Source organism: Nannospalax galili, unplaced genomic scaffold (genome assembly GCF_000622305.1).
Source record: "Nannospalax galili isolate Female #2095 unplaced genomic scaffold, S.galili_v1.0 scaffold898, whole genome shotgun sequence".
NCBI lineage: Eukaryota > Metazoa > Chordata > Mammalia > Rodentia > Spalacidae > Nannospalax > Nannospalax galili.
In genome coordinates, this window is record NW_008342399.1 from 3,493,429 (window position 1) to 3,512,621 (window position 19,193).

Below are 19,193 nucleotides of genomic sequence, written 5' to 3' on the forward strand. Positions count from 1 at the left end.
AAGTATTTATTAGATGCAAGAATTTTCACGTAGATTCTATAGGACCTTTTAAGCATAATATCATGTCTGCTAATAGGGATAGTTTAACCTACTCTTCTATTTTTATTCCTTTTATGTCTTTCTTAGCTAAAACTTCATTATGTAAAATAAGAAAGGGAGCCTGGGTATCTTTGTCTCATTCCTGATTTTAGAGGAAATGCTCCTGGTATGCTGCATCTATTCCTAATGTCTCTGGTACTTCTATCATGAAAGCATATTGAACCTTGCCAAATGCCTTTTAAAACTGCATCTATTGGGATGGTTATGTGATTTCTGTCTAAGTTTATTATGATGGGGTCCAGGCATAGTATACACATCTTTAATCCCAGTGCTTGGGAAGCAGAGGCAGGCAGATCTCAAGGCCAGCCTGGTGAGTGAGTTCCAGGCCAGCTGGGGCTACAGAGAGACCCTGTCTCAAAAAAAGTTTATTATTGTGCTGTATTACATTTATTGATTTGCATATGTTGAACCAACCTTGCATCTCAGAGATGAAACCCACTTGGTCATGATATATGATCTTCTGAATGTGTTCTTGAATTTGGTTTGCTAGTATTTTGTTGAGAATATTTCCATCCATGTTCATCAGGGAAATCAGTCTGTAGCATTCTTTACTGTGTTTTTATCTTGTTTGGTATCAGGATAATATTGGCTTCATAGAATGAATTTAGTAGTGTCCCTTCCCTTCTTTTTCTGTGGAATATATTCAGAAGTATTGTCATTAGATCTTCCTTAGAAGTTTTATAGAATTCAGGAGTGACTCCATCTAGTCCTGGGCTTTTCTTTGCATAGAGACTTTTGATTTTGGCTTCTGACTTAATGCTTGTAGTGTGTCTGCTTAAGATATTGATCTTGCTTTAATTTTGGTATGTCATATGCATATGCTAGTCTTAATGCTAAGCTATTGTATTTATTAATTTTTAAATTTAAAACATTTTGTATGTATTTACCTTTCGTTCTCTCCCTTCCTGCCTCCCTCCCTCTCTCCCTCCTTCCCTCCTTTCTTTTTGAAGTATTAGGGATGGAGCGCAGAGCCTCATGAACACTAGTCAGGCACCTTACCTTTAATCTATATTCCAAGTCCTAATTTTCATTTTAAATCTAAAAATAATACAGCCATTACCATGTTCTTAGTCTATATTATTTTTAGATTTAAATGAAATTAAGTGATCTTCTCCCCCATGTGGAGTATAGAAACACTCTCCTGAAGTACAGTAATGTAACATATGCACGTGTTTTTAAGAAAAATCTAGGATGGTCCACACCATGGAACCACTGGCAAGGAAGATCTTTAGAGTTTTCGTTGCTGAATTTGTGGGTGTTTCTGGAGCTTATTTTCTATTTCAAAAGATGAACATGAGCCAAGATTTCAGGCAGACAATGAGCAAGAAATTTCCCTTCAGTTTGGAAATTTATTACAAATCCATTGAACAGTCTGGATTGTGTGAAGTCAGAGAGTGAGATTTTTTAAAAAATGGTTGGATAGTAAAAATTAAGGCTTTACTGAACAAGTATTTCTTAGAAGAAATACTACAGAACTAGACAAAATTAAAATTCTCAAGTTGACATGGATGGAATTTGCAACACTTAAGGCAAAATGTAAATATTAATTCAGAGGTCTTACTCTTTGGACTTAGAAAAGTTGACTGAAGTAATGTTTATTATTTTTTCAATGAACTTTTGTTTATACTAATGAAAATAAAGTGTCTGTTAAAAACTAAAAAACTAAACAAACAAAACAAAAAATACAGACAATTGTAAAACAAAAGCTGGCATAGAAGGGAGAGAATGAGAAACAAGAGCTCCTTCTGCCTGCTCCCTTGAGAAAACAGTGTTAACCTAGTATTTAAATCTGTTCAGAAGTCTTTTTTTTTCTTTCTTTTTAAAATATTTTATTTATTATTTTTATTTTGTGTGTATGAGCGTGTTGCCTGCATGTATGTGAGTATGCCCATGTCGTGCAATTCCGCAGAGGTCAGAAGAGGGCTTCAGATTCCCCTGGAACTGGGGTTAAGGACGGTTCATAGCCTCCATGTGGGTGCTGGGAATCGAACCCGGGTCCTCTGAAAGAGCAGTCAGTGCTCTTAACTCCTGAGCCACCTCTCCGGCCCCCAGAAGTCTTCTTTACCCCAGCTTTCATGAGGCATAACTGATAGATAAAAAGCACATAATATTTAAGGCATACCAATATAGGTATACAGGTGAGGTTTTAATACACACAATGAAGTGGTAAATGATCATCTTAAATTAATTAACATACCCTGAAATACTTAATGCATCCAGAAACAATGTTTTTAAAAACTTATGGGATTACACCATATACATGTAAGAGTGGATTTTAAGAAAATTGTAAGTCCATTATAGCACATGTGAAACTCTTAGAAGGCTCTGAAACAGAAGCCATTTTCTATGAACTTAATTTGTTGCTCATACTGGCAATGGAAAAAGAGATGCTACAAGCAAGCTCTCTCAGATCGAGGAAAGTGCAATATACAAAAACGACCTACAAAGACTAAAGAGTATGCCCCCGAAAAGAGAGACATCTGCATCTTATGGTAAAGCCAACTCGTGTTTCCTCATGTGTGGAGCCAAACAAAACCTTAAATCTTTACCTAAATTTGAACATTCCTTCCATGATATGGCTTTTACATAGGCCCCTATTCCTTTTCCAAGCCTCTCCCTGATGACCTTGATAATGGAGGGTTCGCTGTATGAACCTGATGACAGAAGGCCCACACAAGGACTATGAAGGTACTGCTCATGATAGCTCTTAAGCTCAATGATGGGCATGCAAGCTTCTTAAAAATTATGAGCCTCACAGAGTTTATGAACATTCTCTTTGTACAATAGTTAAATTTTAGTTTTTGATGCAATATCTTGTAACCCAAACTAGTCTCAACCTGTTGATCTCCTGCATCCATCTCCTAAACGTTGGGATGAAAGGTGTGTGCCATCATGCTTGGCAGGAGTAAAATGTTTTTCAAGATTAAGGTTTTAGATGCTGGAGTGGTGGTGCGTGCTTTAATCCCAGCCCTTGGGAAGCAGAGGCAGGTGGATCTCTGTAAGATTGAGGCTAGCCTGGGCCACATACTAACTTCTAAGTGGACTGGGACTTGGGAGACCGGAGAAAAACAACAACAACACAACAACAACAACAACAACAACAACAACAACAACAACAACAAAGATTTAAGAAAAGATCAAGGTTTCAGAACTGCTGACAAAATTTCTTGGTCCGGTAGTCCTCAGCGGCACCTTTTATTTCTGAATGACTGGAGAGAATGGCAGGACCCATTTCCAGAAAATAATGAAGCGTTTAGACTGAGGATGTCTTTCTTTCACAGCATTAAGAAGCTTCATGTCCTCTTCATCCAGGAGCCAACTTAACATTTTCAGACTATTGAGCCTTGGCAGTCGCAACACACACTGACTCAGGGCCTTGACAGTGGCGGCCTGAACTTTCATACATTCTGGGAGATGCCTGGAAATGTTCAGCTCTTGCAAGTTTGACAGGTTGTCTAGGGCTTGAAGGAAATTTCTGTACCCTTCCTCTGTGATCTTGTGACACAGTGAAAGATCTAAGTTCTCAAGTTTCTGGAAGCCTCCACTGATTGCCACCTTGGCTGCAAAAACAAAAGATTTTGAAAACAGAATCCTAAGGACCTCAATAGTGGTAAGAAGGTTATTTGTACCAACCCCACACTCATCTCCATTGAAATTAGGAAATTTTCACTATGGTATTTTTAAGACAGTTCTTTAAAACCCTCCAAAGAGCTGATTGTTTGATAGAGAACCACCCAACCCACATCCAAGGGAAAAGTAGAAACCAGAAATTGATCTCTTAGGAGGACCTGAGTCAAGGCCTATCATGCCTAAGAAACATTAAATTACAAGGGACTCAGAATTGTGGCAATCATGTCATCCCCCTTTTCTCAGAGAAGGAAACATGACATTCCTAAAAGCTTGTCTTCTCCCTGTCTACAATGGTACCCTTCCCCTGCTGCCCAGAAGGGCCTCCCCAGTTACTGAGAGGAGGGGCTCTGGTGAAAATGGAGCCAGGCACAAGATAAGTTCTCAATTAACATAGGTCCTTGACCTTGGAAGTGGAGACTTAGTACAGTTTTTGTTTCATTTTTAACTGTCAAACCACTTTTCCATAATCTGGACAAAGGTTAGGTTTGCTGTCACCCCAGAATCATGCTGGAACTTGAGTTCTAAGACAGAGACCCTAAGAAAATGTCTCAGCTATGTTCTGAGTAGGTATCTTGAGTTGATACTCAAGGGATGTTCTCATTCTCTCAGCTGAAAGACTCCTCTGGGGGACTGAGGAAAAGCTCGGGCCTTCCCCATCCATTGCTTGCTTTCCTCTGTTTTGCTTTATTCTCTACATCACATTGCATAGTTAGCTGGGGCTGTGGTGTGTGTGAAAAGACAATTTGAGGGATATGGTTTCTTCCTTCCACCATGTGGGTTCTGGGAATTGAACTCAAGTCATCAGTCTTGGCTGATTACCCACTAAGCAACCTTATTTGCTTATGTAAATGGCATGAACTGTTCTAGGGGTACCTGTCTCACTCATAAAGTGGTAAAAGTATTCATTTATGCACACATTTATATTGTTATTCAAAGATGCAAATTGCACTACACAAGATAATTCTGAAAGAGTAAGAGTGCAGCACTAGCCCAGGCATGGTCATACATGCCTGAAGTGCTCACATTTGGAAGCAGAAGCAGGACAGGGGCCACAAACTCAAGGCCAACTTGAACTAAGTAATAAGTTGAGGCCAACCTGGGCTACAGAATTTGTTTAACTATAATAAACTAGTAAGTGTCGGAAGCAAAATGGATAGGAAAAAAAAATATTCCCTGGGGCAAATAAAGAAACAAATACTAAATTAAAATGTACAGTGGCCAACACATGCCTGTAATCTCAGCACTGCGGAGGCTAATGCAGGAGGATGACAAGTTTGGGGCCAGCATGGGCTACACAGTAAGTTTGAGTACAGCCTGGTCTATTAATTGTGAGACCATATCTCAGAAAAAAAATATATAACTTCAACTGCAATAGTTAAACACATTAAATAAAAATAGATTAAATGATAAGTAGCATTTTTAAATTGTGTGTGTGTGTGTGTGTGTGTGTGTGTGTGTATTTATAAGTGCCTATGTATGTAGAGGTGCATGTAGAGACTAGAGGTCAATGTTGGGCATCTTCCCCAACTGTTCTCCACAATTACTTTTTGAGATAGGTCTCTCATTAAACCTGGAGTTTACCAAACTGCTGGCCGTCAAGCCCCATGGATTCTCTTGCCCTCACCTCCGCAGCCCGTGGGTTTATGGGCATACATCTCTGTGTCCAACTTTTAGGTGGGTGCTAGGTATCAAACAGTTCAAGCTTCCACATAAGCATTTTATAGGTAAGCCATTTCTATAGCACCAGATTTTTTTTTATTAATTTATGTATTATTTTGGTGTGGTATTTTTTGGGGGGGGGTAGATTCTTTGAGGCAGAGTCTTATGTAGTCCATACTGGCCTCCAAATTACTATGTAGCTAAGGACAACCTTGAACTTCTTGATCTTCCTGCCTCCATCTCCTGAGTGCTGGGATTACAGGTGTGCATCACTATGCCTGGTTTTATGCAGGGCTGGGGATCAAACTCAGGACTTCATGCATGCTAAGCAAGCACTTTACCAGCTGAGCAACACCTCTAACCCAGATCGGATTTTTAAAACCTAACTATGCAACTGTATAAGGACTCATCTTAAATTGTGAGGCATAGAAAAGTTAAAAGCAAAAGGAAGGAAAAAAAAAAGACACCAAAAGAATGCTAGAGGGGGCTGGAGAGATAGCTCAAAGACTAAGAGCACTGGCTGCTCTTGCAGAGGACCCAGGTTCAGTTCCCAGCATCCATATGGTAGCTAACAACCGTCCTTAACTCCAGTTCCAAGGAATCCAATGTCCTCTTCTGGCCTTCATGAGCATTGCATGACATGGGTCCCTTACATGAATGCAGGCAAAACACTCATAAAATATAAATAAAAATATTAAATGTTAAAAGAGAATTCTGAATATCTATATTAGTATATGAGAAAGCGAGTGTAAAGGAGGAAGTCCTACTACAGATGAGAGAGCCGATCTGCCAGAAAGATCTTACAGCTGTAAATTAGTTATACACCTAGCTTGAAGAAATATAAAGCAAAAATAGAAATATAAAGTAGAAAGTTAGCAGAGATTTATTTATTTATGATTTATTTTTGTGGTACTGGAATTTGAACCAGACTTCTAATCTGAGTGATAGTTACTCATACTTGGAAAAAAGATTTTTAAAGAGTGTGACCTGAGAAAGTTCTTTGGCTATATGCTTTATATTTTCCATTTTCCTATACCTATTATTAATGTCCAATTAACAGAGAGTATTTGGCCAGGTGTCTGAAACACTGTGTGCCAGAATACAGACCTGACTGGGGTGTGGCTCTGTGGTAGAACATGTGCCTAGCATAGATGAGTGAGGCCTGGGTTCAATCCTAGCTCTGGGAAAACAAAAACAAAAACACAGATTCGATGGCTTCTATAGTCTCAACACAGAGGCTTGTTGACCTTCCCAGTCTGATTAGGATGAACCTAAATCTACACAAAGCAGAAGAGGAATCTACAGGGTAGAGGAAGTGAGGAAGTAGGCAGAACAGTTTGGAGGGCCAGATGTTTTCATAGACTTGGAGCAGATAGCTCCAATGATGCCACTGGCTTCTGCACAAACAGAACCGTCTTTCTGAGGAAACTCACCGATTTCCATCACACTGTCATCATCCAAACTGTAGTGAAAGGAGAGAACTCGGAGACTCTGCAGCTGTAGACACTGCCTGGCAATCAGCTTGGCCACGTGATGAATCCCGTCCCCATGGGGAAGGAGCATCTCCTCCAGGTTCCTGAGAGAACCTAGAGTGTGTGCTGTGGGAGACAACAAAGCCATTCTCTGTAGCAGTTCCTGTGGGTAAGGAGTTGATGAGCTAGAGACTGCAGTCTAGGAGGCCCCACCCAGCAGAAGCCTCCCCATCCCTGTCTCCAAGGGCAAGAGAGAGGGGTCAGCACACACCTGCTGCCTGCTGCTCTCTGTGGACAGCTCCTCACCCTCCCTGGCCTGTCTCTCTTCACCCAAGTGCAGGCTGCCTCTCCATCTCTAGTTCCTCCTGCACAGCCAGGCTTCCACTGGCTGCAGCTCACTCTCCTCCTAGCTCCACAGTGCCTTCAGCTCCCTCCCTTTCCATCCCACTTCCCTCCATCATTCCCTCTTCTGTGATTCCACTACGAGGAGACCCACACCGGGTGTTACATCAGGATCCACCACTCTGGATAGCCTTCTGTTCTTGTTTGTTTTTCATTGCTGTGACAAAACACCCTGACCAATACCAACTTGGGGAGGAAAGGTTTATTAGCTTACATCTCCCAGGTCACAGTTCATCAGGGAGCCCAAGGTAGGAACTCAGAACAGGAACCTGGAAGCAGGAGCTGGAGCACAGGCCATGGAGGAATGCTGCTTACTGGCTTGCTCCCCTGGCCCCTGCTCGGCCTGCTTTCTTATGCTACATGGGCCCACCTGCCCAGGGGTGGCATCACCCACAGTGGGCTGGGCCCTCCCACATCGCTCATCAAGAAGATGCCCCTCAGACATGACCACAGGCCAGTCCAATGGAGGTAATTCCCCAATTGAGGCTCCTTCAACCCAGGTGTGTCAAGTTGACACTAAAGCTATCCTGCACACCTTCCTTCCCACGTCTGCTCCTCCTTCTTGTGACACACCAGAAGAAGGCATCAGATTCCAGGAACTGAAGGTCGTGAGTCACCATTGGTGACTCCTATGGGTGCTGTGAACCAAACCCAGGACCTCTGCAAGAGTAGCAAGTGCTCTTAACTCCTGAGTCACCTCTCCAGCCTCAAAGACTTTTAGAACTTGGATCTCAAGTGGATTTCGACCAATAATCCTTAAGCCTTTCCCTCTTAAGAGCAGATACTTTTTCCTCCCAGAACCCTTGCAGCACAGGGTGCCTGGCATATGGTGGGAACAAAGTAAATATGTGCAGAAGTGGATTCACCTTGTAGATCCTGGGGATTGAGCTTAAGTCTTCAGGCTTGGTGGCAGGCACCTTTCTCTCTAAGCCATCTTACTAGCCTTCATTCTGACATTTGTTGTACACATAAATCTGCAATTTGGGCAGAATTCCATGAGGAAATCTCTTCTCAAATTCACTTTGTGACAATTCCTAGGCACTAATTTTAAACAGGAAGAACAAGTCCACTTCATAAAACAGGGCAGTTCCCAGGCTGGACACAGGAATCTGCAGAGTTGCTTCCTTAGATCTGGGGCTGGTGTGGGCCGATCAGTCTCCTTTTCAATATCTGTAAATTCCTTCTCCAGCAATGAGGAGGAATGTAATGAGGAAACTTGGCTTTCATTATATGGAAATGTGTTATTTGTATATTAACCCATGGTACATGCCAATTACCTCTTTGTTGTGTGACCTGTCCTCGCTGCCTTAGCATACCTGATCACACCCACAACACACAAACCACACACACGCAGCTGCTGCCTCTTTAGAAGAGGAAGAGACAGGAGAGGGAGAACCAGGCTATCCTTATGCACATTAAAGTCTGAGAAGCACTGTGAAGATACAGCTCTGTGCCCCAAACCTCCATTGCCTCTTTTTTTTTTTTTTTTTAAATATCTGTTAGCATTTTACATGAAACCATATTACTTTTGTAATCATTTTTTTAAAATAAAAAATTTCTATCTTCCTATCCTTATCATTTTGTTGAATCTGGGCTATCATATAATTAGTTTTCTTAACCTTAAATAGAAGTCTTAAGGTATATTCCAGAAATCTTTGAAACAGAAAGGACACAACTTATTGGAGTGGATGCCTAACAGTGACATTGCCATGGCTAAACACTCATCTTAAGAAGTCAGTGAGTCTGAGAACACTGCTTTGAATGAGATCAAGGGTGAGGATGTGTGGGAATAATAGTGACAGCATCTGAGGGTGAGACTAACCATCACCATGGTGTCCTCCTAAGGATCAGCCTACCTAGATAGTGACCTTCTGTATTGAATGTTCCACTAGCCACAAACTGAATTTTTAAAATAATTTGTTTGTGTCCACTATGTAAGTTTTCCATTGTTATTACCTAAACAGTAGAGTGTTACAACTGTTTACACAGCACTTACATTGTATTAGGTGTTGTTTAAAATATATGGAGGCTGTGGGGGTCATATGCAAACACTGCACCATTTCATATAATGGACTTGAGTATCTTCTGTTGGCATCAGCAGGGGATCCTGGAACCAATCCCCATGGATGTCAAGGGCAGCTCTGCATAGTTGGCATCAGCAGGGGATCCTGGAACCAATCCCCATGGATGTCAAGGGCAGCTCTGCATAGTTGGCATCAGCAGGGGATCCTGGAACCAATCCCCATGGATGTCAAGGGCAGCTCTGCATAGTTTGCTTTGTTGTGGGTTGACTGGGGGCGGGGAGATAAATAATAAATTAAAAACGACTGTTTTGTAAACATACCAAAATTTTCTGATGTTTCTTTATCAGGAAATTGTTGGCTTTTAAGATTTAGTATCTTCAGAGAAATAAAATTTGGCAAAATGCTGACTATAAAAGAGAAAATAAAAATTAGTCATGTCAGATACCTGCCTAATAACCAAGAGTAATAATTTTACAATAAAGACGTGGTGAAAATGAATATGCTCTTTCAGCCCGAATGAGTATGGCTAATGGAGAGAACATGTTGGCTCAGAAAATAATTCTGAAAACTAAAATGTTTAAATTATAGACACAAATACTCTTCATTACTACGAAAACATCACTGAAGGTCAGGTGCCATTACAGTTCTTTGATGTCAGTTGTAGTTTTAGATGGTGGTTCTTTCTAGAGTACTTAATATCATTGTGTGCAGGAGCATCTCAACCCAAACTGTAAGGTGACAGTTCTTACCAAATGGCACGGCTTGAAAACATCCTTGAGAAAACCCAATCTCTTTGAGTTTCTTGCAGGAAGCAAGTACAGTCATGAGAGACTCAAAATCCAAAAAGGAATCACATTTCAGATAGAAAACTTGAAGGTTTGGAGAATTCTGGATCAATTTGACTGCAAAAGATCAAGGATTTTTCAGAAATTAGAAAATCCTTTGCATTTTTATCAAAATTAGTCTTGTAATTCAGTAGTTCCAACCATATTGAATTAAAATAAGGCACCATGATGTAATGATCAAATATTCAGAACTCTGGACTTATGCTCAGGTTCTGAAAGTGACTAGTGAGCCATTGAATTTGGACAAGTTACTGACTCTCTCTGGAGATCAGTTTCTTCTCAAAAGAAGGGCTCAGCAAAGTCAGCTTCAGCGTTAGCATCCTAGTGTCTCTGTGTTTGTGACCTGCATTTTGCAACGAGAATTCTATATGGAGTAACATATTAGGAAGGACAACTCTGATGCACAAAATTTTAAAAATATTAAATTAATTTAGTGTGTGTATGTCAGGGGATGGGGGGGGGTCACACGTGTGCCATGGTGCACTTATGGAGGTCAGAAGACAGTTGGAGGAATCCATTCTCTTCTTCCAATATATGTGTCTTAGACATTGAACTCAGGTTATCAGGCTTGTGCCCTTACCTGCTGAGTCATCTCAGTGGCCTGTAAAACTTTCTTTGTATGCTTCTTTTTTAAGACAGAATCTCACACTATAGCTTGGGCTGCTCTGGAGCTCACTTCATAGCCAGGTTGGTTTTGAAGTTAGGGCAGTCCTTCCGCCTAAGCCTCCCAAGTGCTAGGATTATAGGCATAAGACACCATGCCCTGCCTCAACAACTGTTTGCCCATCAGCTCCAGGTTTACATTTCCTTAGTCCTTGGTGTTCCAAAGGTGTTTACCAAATCAAAGGGCTGATGGTGCTTTAGTCATTTGCTAAATGATGTAGCTAGAAACAGGACTGCACAAGTTGTTTATCTGTCATGAGTCTGGGCTGGGGAGAAGTGGGGAAGTGGCTCAGATTGTCACCATCAGATTCCCTTCTCTCTTAGCAGCAAATCTGTGAGTTGCAATGGAAGAGCAGCTTAAACAAAACCGAAAGAAAAGAACTCTATGAGCTATTTTAGGGAGGAAGCGTATTGGGAGTTTAAAGCTCAGACTTTGGAGTCAAACCTTCTGTGTCTGAATATGCAGCCTCCTGGCTGGATAAACTTGAACAAATCACTAACCTTAATTTCCCAAGCTGCAAAACAGCAATAATAATAGTACCTTATTTCACACGAGTGTGAGATGAAGTCAGTTTTAAAAGGTGCTTATTGCAGTTCCTAACACGAGCAAGACTCAAGGTTTACAAATAAATCTCTGCTTTCTTAATGAGAGTACTGTTCTCACACTTTTCCATGGGCACTGTCTACACTCTCAGACCCACGGAAGTTTAAACTCTGACACAGATTGTTAGACAACTAGCTTTTTCAGCTAAAATGCAAACAAGGAAATCCAAGTGCTATTCTTACCTAGTTTGGAGGGATCAGACTCAGTGGAAGTTTGGATGGATAATTTCTCCATGTGGTGGAGGTTTGGGAACTCTTCAGGAATGACTGACAGCACGTCTGCTTTGCCATGTAGTGTCACAGACAGTTCTTTCAGGCACGGGAACTTGTCCAAGTTAGGAAGGATGAGATCTGGAAGGCAGCACACAGTTTCCCATCACTGAAGGGTTCCAAATGGAAATGCTGAAGTGTTACTGTGATTCGTCAGCTAGTTTCACAATTTTGAAATGAAGCTTCTCAGATATCAGAGCATCTGTTCAGAAAGCACACGCATGAAGACACTGCTGTCTGCAGCATTTGCTGATTGCAGACTCTATGGGAAGCCCTGTGCCGCTCCGTAGACCACAGAATAAATCAGACATCTCCTCAACCATGTGGGGACAACCGGTTTTGCATATGCAAAAGAGTGAAGTTGGACTCCTACCTCCCACTCATTAAAAAAAGGACAACTCAAAGTGGGCCAATGACAAATGTAAGTGCTGATATCACAGAGTCTTAGAAAGAAACAGGCAATCTTCATGACCTTGTATTTGGCAATGGTTTTTAAGATATGACATAAGGCCTAGCAAAAACATTAGTTAAATTAGACCTCATCAAGATTAACTATTGTTTGTACATCAGAGGACATTAAAACATTACATAATGTGAAATGACTATATGTAGAATGGTACACAATATTTTTCAAGCCATATGTCTGATAAGGGTTTTACTAGTTTTTTTGTGTCTGTGGTCATTTTGAGACAGGGTCGCCCTGCAGCCACAGCTGGCCTGGAACTCATTATGCAGACCAGGCTGGCCTCCATCTCAGAGAGGTCTGCCTGCCTCTGCCTCCTTAGTGCTGGGATCAAAGGTGTGTACCACCATGCCTGGCTCAGGCTTCACTAGGGTTTTGTTTTTGTTTCTGTTTTTGTTTTCTGTGCTGGGGACCATACTCAGGACCTTGCATATCTACCTGTGAGATATCGCCCTTGAAACATAAGAGTTTAATATACAGAATATACAAAGAATTCCTACAACAGATCAATATTGTTTAAAAACATTTTATTTATTATTTATCTTATGTGTATAAGTTATGCCTGCATGTATGTAAGTGCACCCATGTCGTGTAATGTCCACGGAGGTCCAAAAAGGGCACTGGATCCCCTGGAACTGGAGTTACAGACAGTTGTTAGCCACCATGTGGGTGCTGGGAACCGAACCCAGGTCCTCTACAAGAGTGTCAGGGCTCTTAAGTACTGAGCCATTCCACCAGCCCCAACAATATTGTTTTTTGTTTGTTTGTTTGTTTTTTATTTAGACAAGATCTCAGTCTATAACCTAGGCTGGCCCAGAACTCCTAAGGTCATCCAGGATACCTATTCTAGTTTGCATTTCTGTTACCATGATAAAACACTCTGATGGAAAGCAACTCAGGGAGAGGGAAGGGTTTATTTGGATTACACTTCCAGGTAATAATCCATCACCAAGTGAAGTCAGCACTGGAACTCAGTCAGGAACTGAAGCAGAAACCATGGAGAAATGCTGCTTCCCAGGGGGCTCTCTAGCTTGCTGTCTTCTAGCTTTCTTATTCAGCCACCTTGCATAGGGATAGTGCTGCCCACAGTGGCCTAGGTGCTCCTACATCAATAGTTATTCCTTACAGAAATGGCCACAGGCCAATCTGAGTTAATTCTTCAGTTGAGGTTTTCTCTTCCCAGGTGACTCTAGGTTATATTAGGTTAACAATAAGTAATCAGGACACTGTCCTAGAATTGACAGTGTAGTCAAGGGTGGCCTCAGACTCATGGAAATCCTCCTGTTTCAGCCTCTGGAGTGCCAAAATTACAAGTGTGAACAACCATACCTAGCCAAATTTTTTTAAATGGACAAAGAATTTGAATAGGCATTTATCAAAAAACCATATACAAACAACCTCAGGAGCACATGAAAATATGCTCATATCCACTCACTGGGGAAATTTAAATCAAAACTACAAGACATAACACTGATTTATTAGAATGTGTTTCTGATAAAACAAAGAAAAAGAAAAACTAAGGTGGAGGAAAATATAGAGAAATTGGAAGTCTTACATATTACAATTGGGAAGGCAAAATGGGATAGCCTCCATGGAACACACTTTGTAAGTTCCTCAAAAGGTCAAACATCTAGATCACACCTGTTCTCTCTAAAAGCTCAGGGACCACTGGGAAAGAAGAGGCAGAAAGACTGTAAGAGCCAGAGATCTGTCTGGGAGGACAAGATTCAAACAGTGCCTTCTGGACATGACAGGACCACTACACTCATGCATTCATAGCAGCTGAGGGTGCCTAAGGACATCTAAGCTTATAACAGACTGCTGAAACCCAAACTATACTAATAAGAATTTAAAAAATAAATGGGAAATATTATTTCCAACTTTTACATTGAGTTTTCTGGAGAAGGTAAACCATCTCCTCCTTTAGGTAGTAGTAAGGGTGCAGGTGACTCTCCAGTATCATCTTTCACATATGTTGTCATTTACTAATAACAAGTAATTCATGTATGCTTACTAAGAACCTTGAGTAATGAAATATAACATTAATGTTTTGCTGATTTTGTTCAGTTATTTGAAATTCATTCTATTACTCAGGAGCCTTTCAATAGTTTATATTACTGATTTCCAAACAATAAAATGCAATTTTTGATCTGTTCTATCAAAGAACATTTATGGTTTTGGTGCTTCAAGTTTCGTTCACCTAAAATTAAAAAAATAGAGTGTCACACCAGAATGGTTATGCAAAATATGCTCAGCATACCTTGTAATTGGTTTGTCCTTGAGACCTCTAGAGACCGCAGGGCAGGCAGGGTGAGGAGCAGCTCCTGTTCTGCTGCACTGAGCTCAAGTTGGCACAGGGAGCACTTGGTGACAGAAGCCTTATTCAGCTCCAGAGCTGGGCGGATGCTTTCAATGAAGCCAGTGCTGTGGTATAAATGGAGTTCAATGTGCTGTGAAGCTGAGAAAACTTCCATTAGGACCCGGAGCATCTCCTGGTCTGCTGGACCCATGTTGTCCACGTGCACTTCTAGGCAGGGGATCTTGTACTGCTTGGGAGACAGTTGCCAATAGCCCCCACTGAGGCATGGTGGGGGCTTGCACTGGATATTCTTAAAGTTCTTTATATTCTCTTCATTTTTAGCAACATTTTCCTCCCATTCATTCATATGTTCAAAAGCAGATGCATAGTCCTGATCTATAGTTGGTGGCTGTAGGGTTTCAAAGCATTTCTCCATATCTGAATAACTTACTCTAGGTGCAGTTTTATTTCCATTTATGGAGATCTTGATACTCCTCAGCACTGACAGGCTTTCTGGGTGGTCCCCAAAGTACTGTAAATTCAATAATCTCAAAGTCAGTGTTCTCCCTTGAAGGAACCGTAAAATAACTGGAGAACATGCAGCAACTGTGTTGCTTTGACAGGCAAAGTTTAGAGCAATGGCCACTAAAGTTTCTGAAATGAATGAAGAGAAAGCTTCCGGAGAAACCTGCCACCACTCTTGTATGAGCTGCATCCATGGTGAAGTTTCTGGATTAGGTTTCTGATAATCCTCATTTTCAGGTATATTCTTAAATGACTCTTTGTCATTTGCCAGCTGAAGCAAATGAGATACAATTTTTGGCCCTGCCTTTGCAGAAGGGTGGCTGGAGACATACTTCAAAAAATTGTTGAAGAAATTTATAACCTTCATGGGTGAGTTAATTTCTTTCAAATAACAAAGTCCCAGATTTTGGTCTTCCTGCCTATCTGAACCCAGGAGTTCAATCAGCCTCATCCCAGCAAGAAATTCTTGGAACTCAGGACTTAAAAACCGGTAGACTGGTCTCAGTCTCTGGGCAGTGAATTTGCTTATCAAGCAGGTGGTCAGATCCTCATCATCATCAACTCCTGCTTCTCTGAGGTCATCACTAATAAACTCAAAGCAAGATGAAAAAAGCCCTCTCAAGGCCAGTTGACCACCGGAGGACACAGTGGCTTTGAGAAGCTCAGCTCTAGTTTTGTGCTTTAAGGAAAGACATTCCATGTAGGATTTGAAAAGAGCCACATCATCAAGGGGTGGGTCAGAAGGATTTTGAAGCCAGTGAGCACAGACTGCTGCCACAAAGAGGGGAGTTCTGTGGATTCCTTGTAAACCTTTGTTCTTTCCAAAATAAACCATGAACTCTTGCAGATGTGTTATATTATGTGAGAAGAAACTCCGTAATACATACACAGTGTTATAGAAGGGAAACTCTTTGATCTCTAGGATGGTATCTAGGTATGGGCGGATATCCCTGACCCTGTTTGTATGGACAGCAATCAACAAGCAGTTTCGTGACAAGTAGTTCCTTTCAATCAGTTTTTCTATGACTTGGGGGACTGAGCTCATTTCATGAAAGTCGTCCAAAAGGAATAACACCTGATGCTTTAACTGCTGGATGCTGCTGCTCAGGCACACTTCAGAAACAGAGCCTTCTGCCTTGAGGAGTTGGTCACAGATGATGTTGGCCAGGCTCTGGTCTGGTCTGGTAGAAGTAAGGGAGAGGTAGAAGACCAGCTGGAACCTGTTCAACAGGGGGCAGCATCCTGATGCCCAGAGAAAAGCAATTTTCTTCAGGAAGGCTGTCTTTCCACTGCCAGCTTCCCCCTCCACACACATGACAGAGTTCAAGTTGGCAAGGATCTCGGGCAGCACCAGGACCTCTTGCACAGGCCTGCTGATGTGCTTTGAAACAATGGACAGGTCACAGCCCAGCAAGTGGTCAGTGCGTAGGCTGGGGCAGATGTCAGGTAAAGACAAGCGTCGGAAACTGGCAGAGATGTAGGCTGCTCGCAGTTGCTCACTCAGACTCTTGGCCTCTTGAAACCAAGGGGCTTCACTCTGAGCCGCCTCTGTGGAGAGAAGGGAGGCCCAGCTGGATGCACATTCAGTATCGCAGTCCTAATGCTGCCATGTCTTCCTACATGATTCTACCTGTCAGCTGTGGATGGACTAGGACCTTCCTCCACTGTCCATGACCTCCATTTGGGATCCTCTCAGGTCTTTCGACATCTGACTGTAGGGATCATGTGTACAAGTCTCCAATTTGACAATGGAACTGAGTCATAATGTGTGCTTATTAGGACACCCTAACATCCTAATTTCCTAACTCCATTTCCAGATGTCTGGAGTTCATCTTGCTGCATGATGACTTTAAGTACTGATTAGTTTGGATCTGACTCAATGACTTCTGTCACTTTGCTCCTGATTGACTCTGAAGATGCCACAGGAACTCTGACTTTACATCTACAATCCTCTCCATTTCAGTGCTCTCCTCTCTAGGAGCTCTGTGGACAATTACAATCACTCTTCCATTTCAAATCCCTACATTCAAATGCATATAATCCCACATTACTTTCAAATTCTTACCTGCCTTCGTAGAATGAACGGCTACTGTATCCTGGTGATTGCTTTCACTTGTGGTTTCCTTTAAACAATAAATCCTTTATTAAATCAAAGTTCACCAAGAGACTGGGGCATCATATTATCATGAAGGGCCAAATGTCCTCTAAGAACATACCACTCTCAACTATTTAGAATGGTTGAAGGACAGAGTGCTCCAAATATGAAGGAGTAAATCTCCTACATCTGCAAGTATGTGTTCCTATAGATGAGTACTATGCAGGTAATCAGAATCCTGGGTATAGAGCAAGAAGGAGCCTGTAAATCTTATTAGGTACAGCCTCTGTCCTTAGTCATTGGTGGCTACATGTTTAAAATTACATACCTGATATGCAGAAATGTTAATATACCCACAACCACTGCCCCCACTACCCACATACACTTTTTGTTTTCTTTTTTGAAACAGGGCCTGTTTCCCGATTGGCTAGTTCCTCCAATGGGTAGGGCCTGCCACAGAGTGTGGACTAGGGGGTTGTGGCTGGGAGCCACCTTGGAATAGAAGCCTTGAGCCAAGCTGGAGAAGCTGCAAGCCTGGGGAAGCGCATGAGCCGTGGGAATGCCATGCACAACAGCTGAAAGATAGAATGGACTGACTTCTAATGGATCTGGGGTGATCACTGGCCCCAGAGGCATGAGCGAATTATGGGCGTGGCACGGTCTGATAAGGCGGGCTTTGAGGAGTGGTGCAGGGCTAGGCACTGGGTACTCATTCCTTTGTAGGTTAATAAATACACATAAAATATATTATATGGTTTGTCTGATCGTGCAGGAGACCCAGAAAGAATTTGGGCCACAGAATTGGCATAGTCAGCAGGATATGATGAAACTGAGAATGAGTTTTAGTAGAGCTCTAATGGTGGCACTGATGTGGTTTTTGCAATGGGTTACTAAAAAGAGGACAGCCACACAAAAGCAGGGGCCACAGCTATGTTGTAAATGTAGGGATATGTGTGGGTATGTGAAGATTTGTTAAAAGTTACCCAAAAGTTAGAAGATCTTTTATCTGCTCTTGACCCAAAGGGAGCTCCCAGAAAAATAGAGCAGCCACTTTGCATGATAAAAGATATGCCCCAGGGGGGAAAAGCTGAAAAGACATACCTAGGTGCCGAGCTGGAGACAGAGGAAAGGCCAGACACTTTGACTTGTGTAAAGTTCAAGGACTCAGAGAAAAAGACAGATAATAGTAAAAAGGAAAAAAAAGCTAACTGTACTATAGTATAGCTAGGAAATATTCCATGCTGGAAGTGTTAAAGCTAGGAGAAACTTACAAGCAAGCAAGCAAGCAAGCAGAGAGCTCCTGGCCACGTGGCTTGTGAGAGTGTGGGACATGGGAGCAAATGACATCAGTCTAAGTCCTTCAGAAGCTTCACAGCTGAGTTATATAACCACCCATCCATCCTTACAACATAGGCTGTTCAACCTAGGCCAATGCAGGGGAGAGCAGTCCTTAATGGGATGGCTGGTTGAAGGCATTAAAGATACATGGTTGTCACCAAGGGAGACTAACATGATTAGTAGGGGCTGGAGGACCATAAGAGAGGGGCAGGCATTACTGAGAGAACTAGGTATGAGAAAAGCAATATAAGATGTCCAGTTCACTGCACCAGATGAGACTGTGTTCACCAGAGATACAAAAGAAAGCTTAATTCAACTGGGACCTCGAGAATGGCATGGGGCTTTAATGGCTTTACTAAGCCCTTTGATGGGACAAGATCTTTGTAAAGTGAGAGAGGCTTTGACAAATCTAAATGATTCTGACCACATGTAAAACGTGTCTGTGAAATAATAACACACCCTATAAGAGATATAAACAAGAACAGACTGAAGAAATGATCAAACGTGGCAAGACTTATGTCAATCCCATATCCCCAGAGAAAAAATTGATAGAAAACTAAGTTTGGTACTAAGACATTTCTAGAAGGTTTTAAAACCAGAACAAAAGTTTATAAAGGACATTCAAAGGATAACAACTCTACAAGGGGTGGTTAAGAATCCCCAAGGATTAAATAAGATGCATTTCTCTTCTGATAAAGGCTATACTAGGGGTGGAAACAATTTCCCCACCAAGTTCTCCTCCAGCAACCTGGTGTGGTCAATGGGAAGATGACAGATATGGCTCAAGTCAGGAGGCAGACCCAGAG

The 19,193-nt window shown here is 41.8% G+C and overlaps 1 protein-coding gene and 1 pseudogene across 1 annotated transcript in view; one reads left to right on the plus strand and one right to left on the minus strand.

The window, feature by feature from the left end:
• Nucleotides 1-1,290: 1,290 nt before the first annotated feature.
• Nucleotides 1,291-1,497, plus strand: LOC108491107 (annotated as a pseudogene).
• Nucleotides 1,498-2,248: 751 nt separating this feature from the next.
• LOC103738487 (baculoviral IAP repeat-containing protein 1a-like) overlaps nucleotides 2,249-19,193 on the minus strand; it is a 42,620-nt gene continuing 25,675 nt past the window's right edge. The window contains exons 7-13 of the mRNA XM_008838491.2: nucleotides 17,020-17,077; nucleotides 14,391-16,502; nucleotides 11,581-11,748; nucleotides 10,036-10,188; nucleotides 9,607-9,693; nucleotides 6,822-6,986; nucleotides 2,249-3,659 (exon numbers count right to left, since the gene is read on the minus strand). Of these exons, the coding sequence (XP_008836713.1) occupies nucleotides 3,295-3,659; nucleotides 6,822-6,986; nucleotides 9,607-9,693; nucleotides 10,036-10,188; nucleotides 11,581-11,748; nucleotides 14,391-16,502; nucleotides 17,020-17,077 (3,108 nt within the window). The 3' untranslated portion in view covers nucleotides 2,249-3,294. The remainder of the gene's footprint in view (nucleotides 3,660-6,821; nucleotides 6,987-9,606; nucleotides 9,694-10,035; nucleotides 10,189-11,580; nucleotides 11,749-14,390; nucleotides 16,503-17,019; nucleotides 17,078-19,193) is intronic.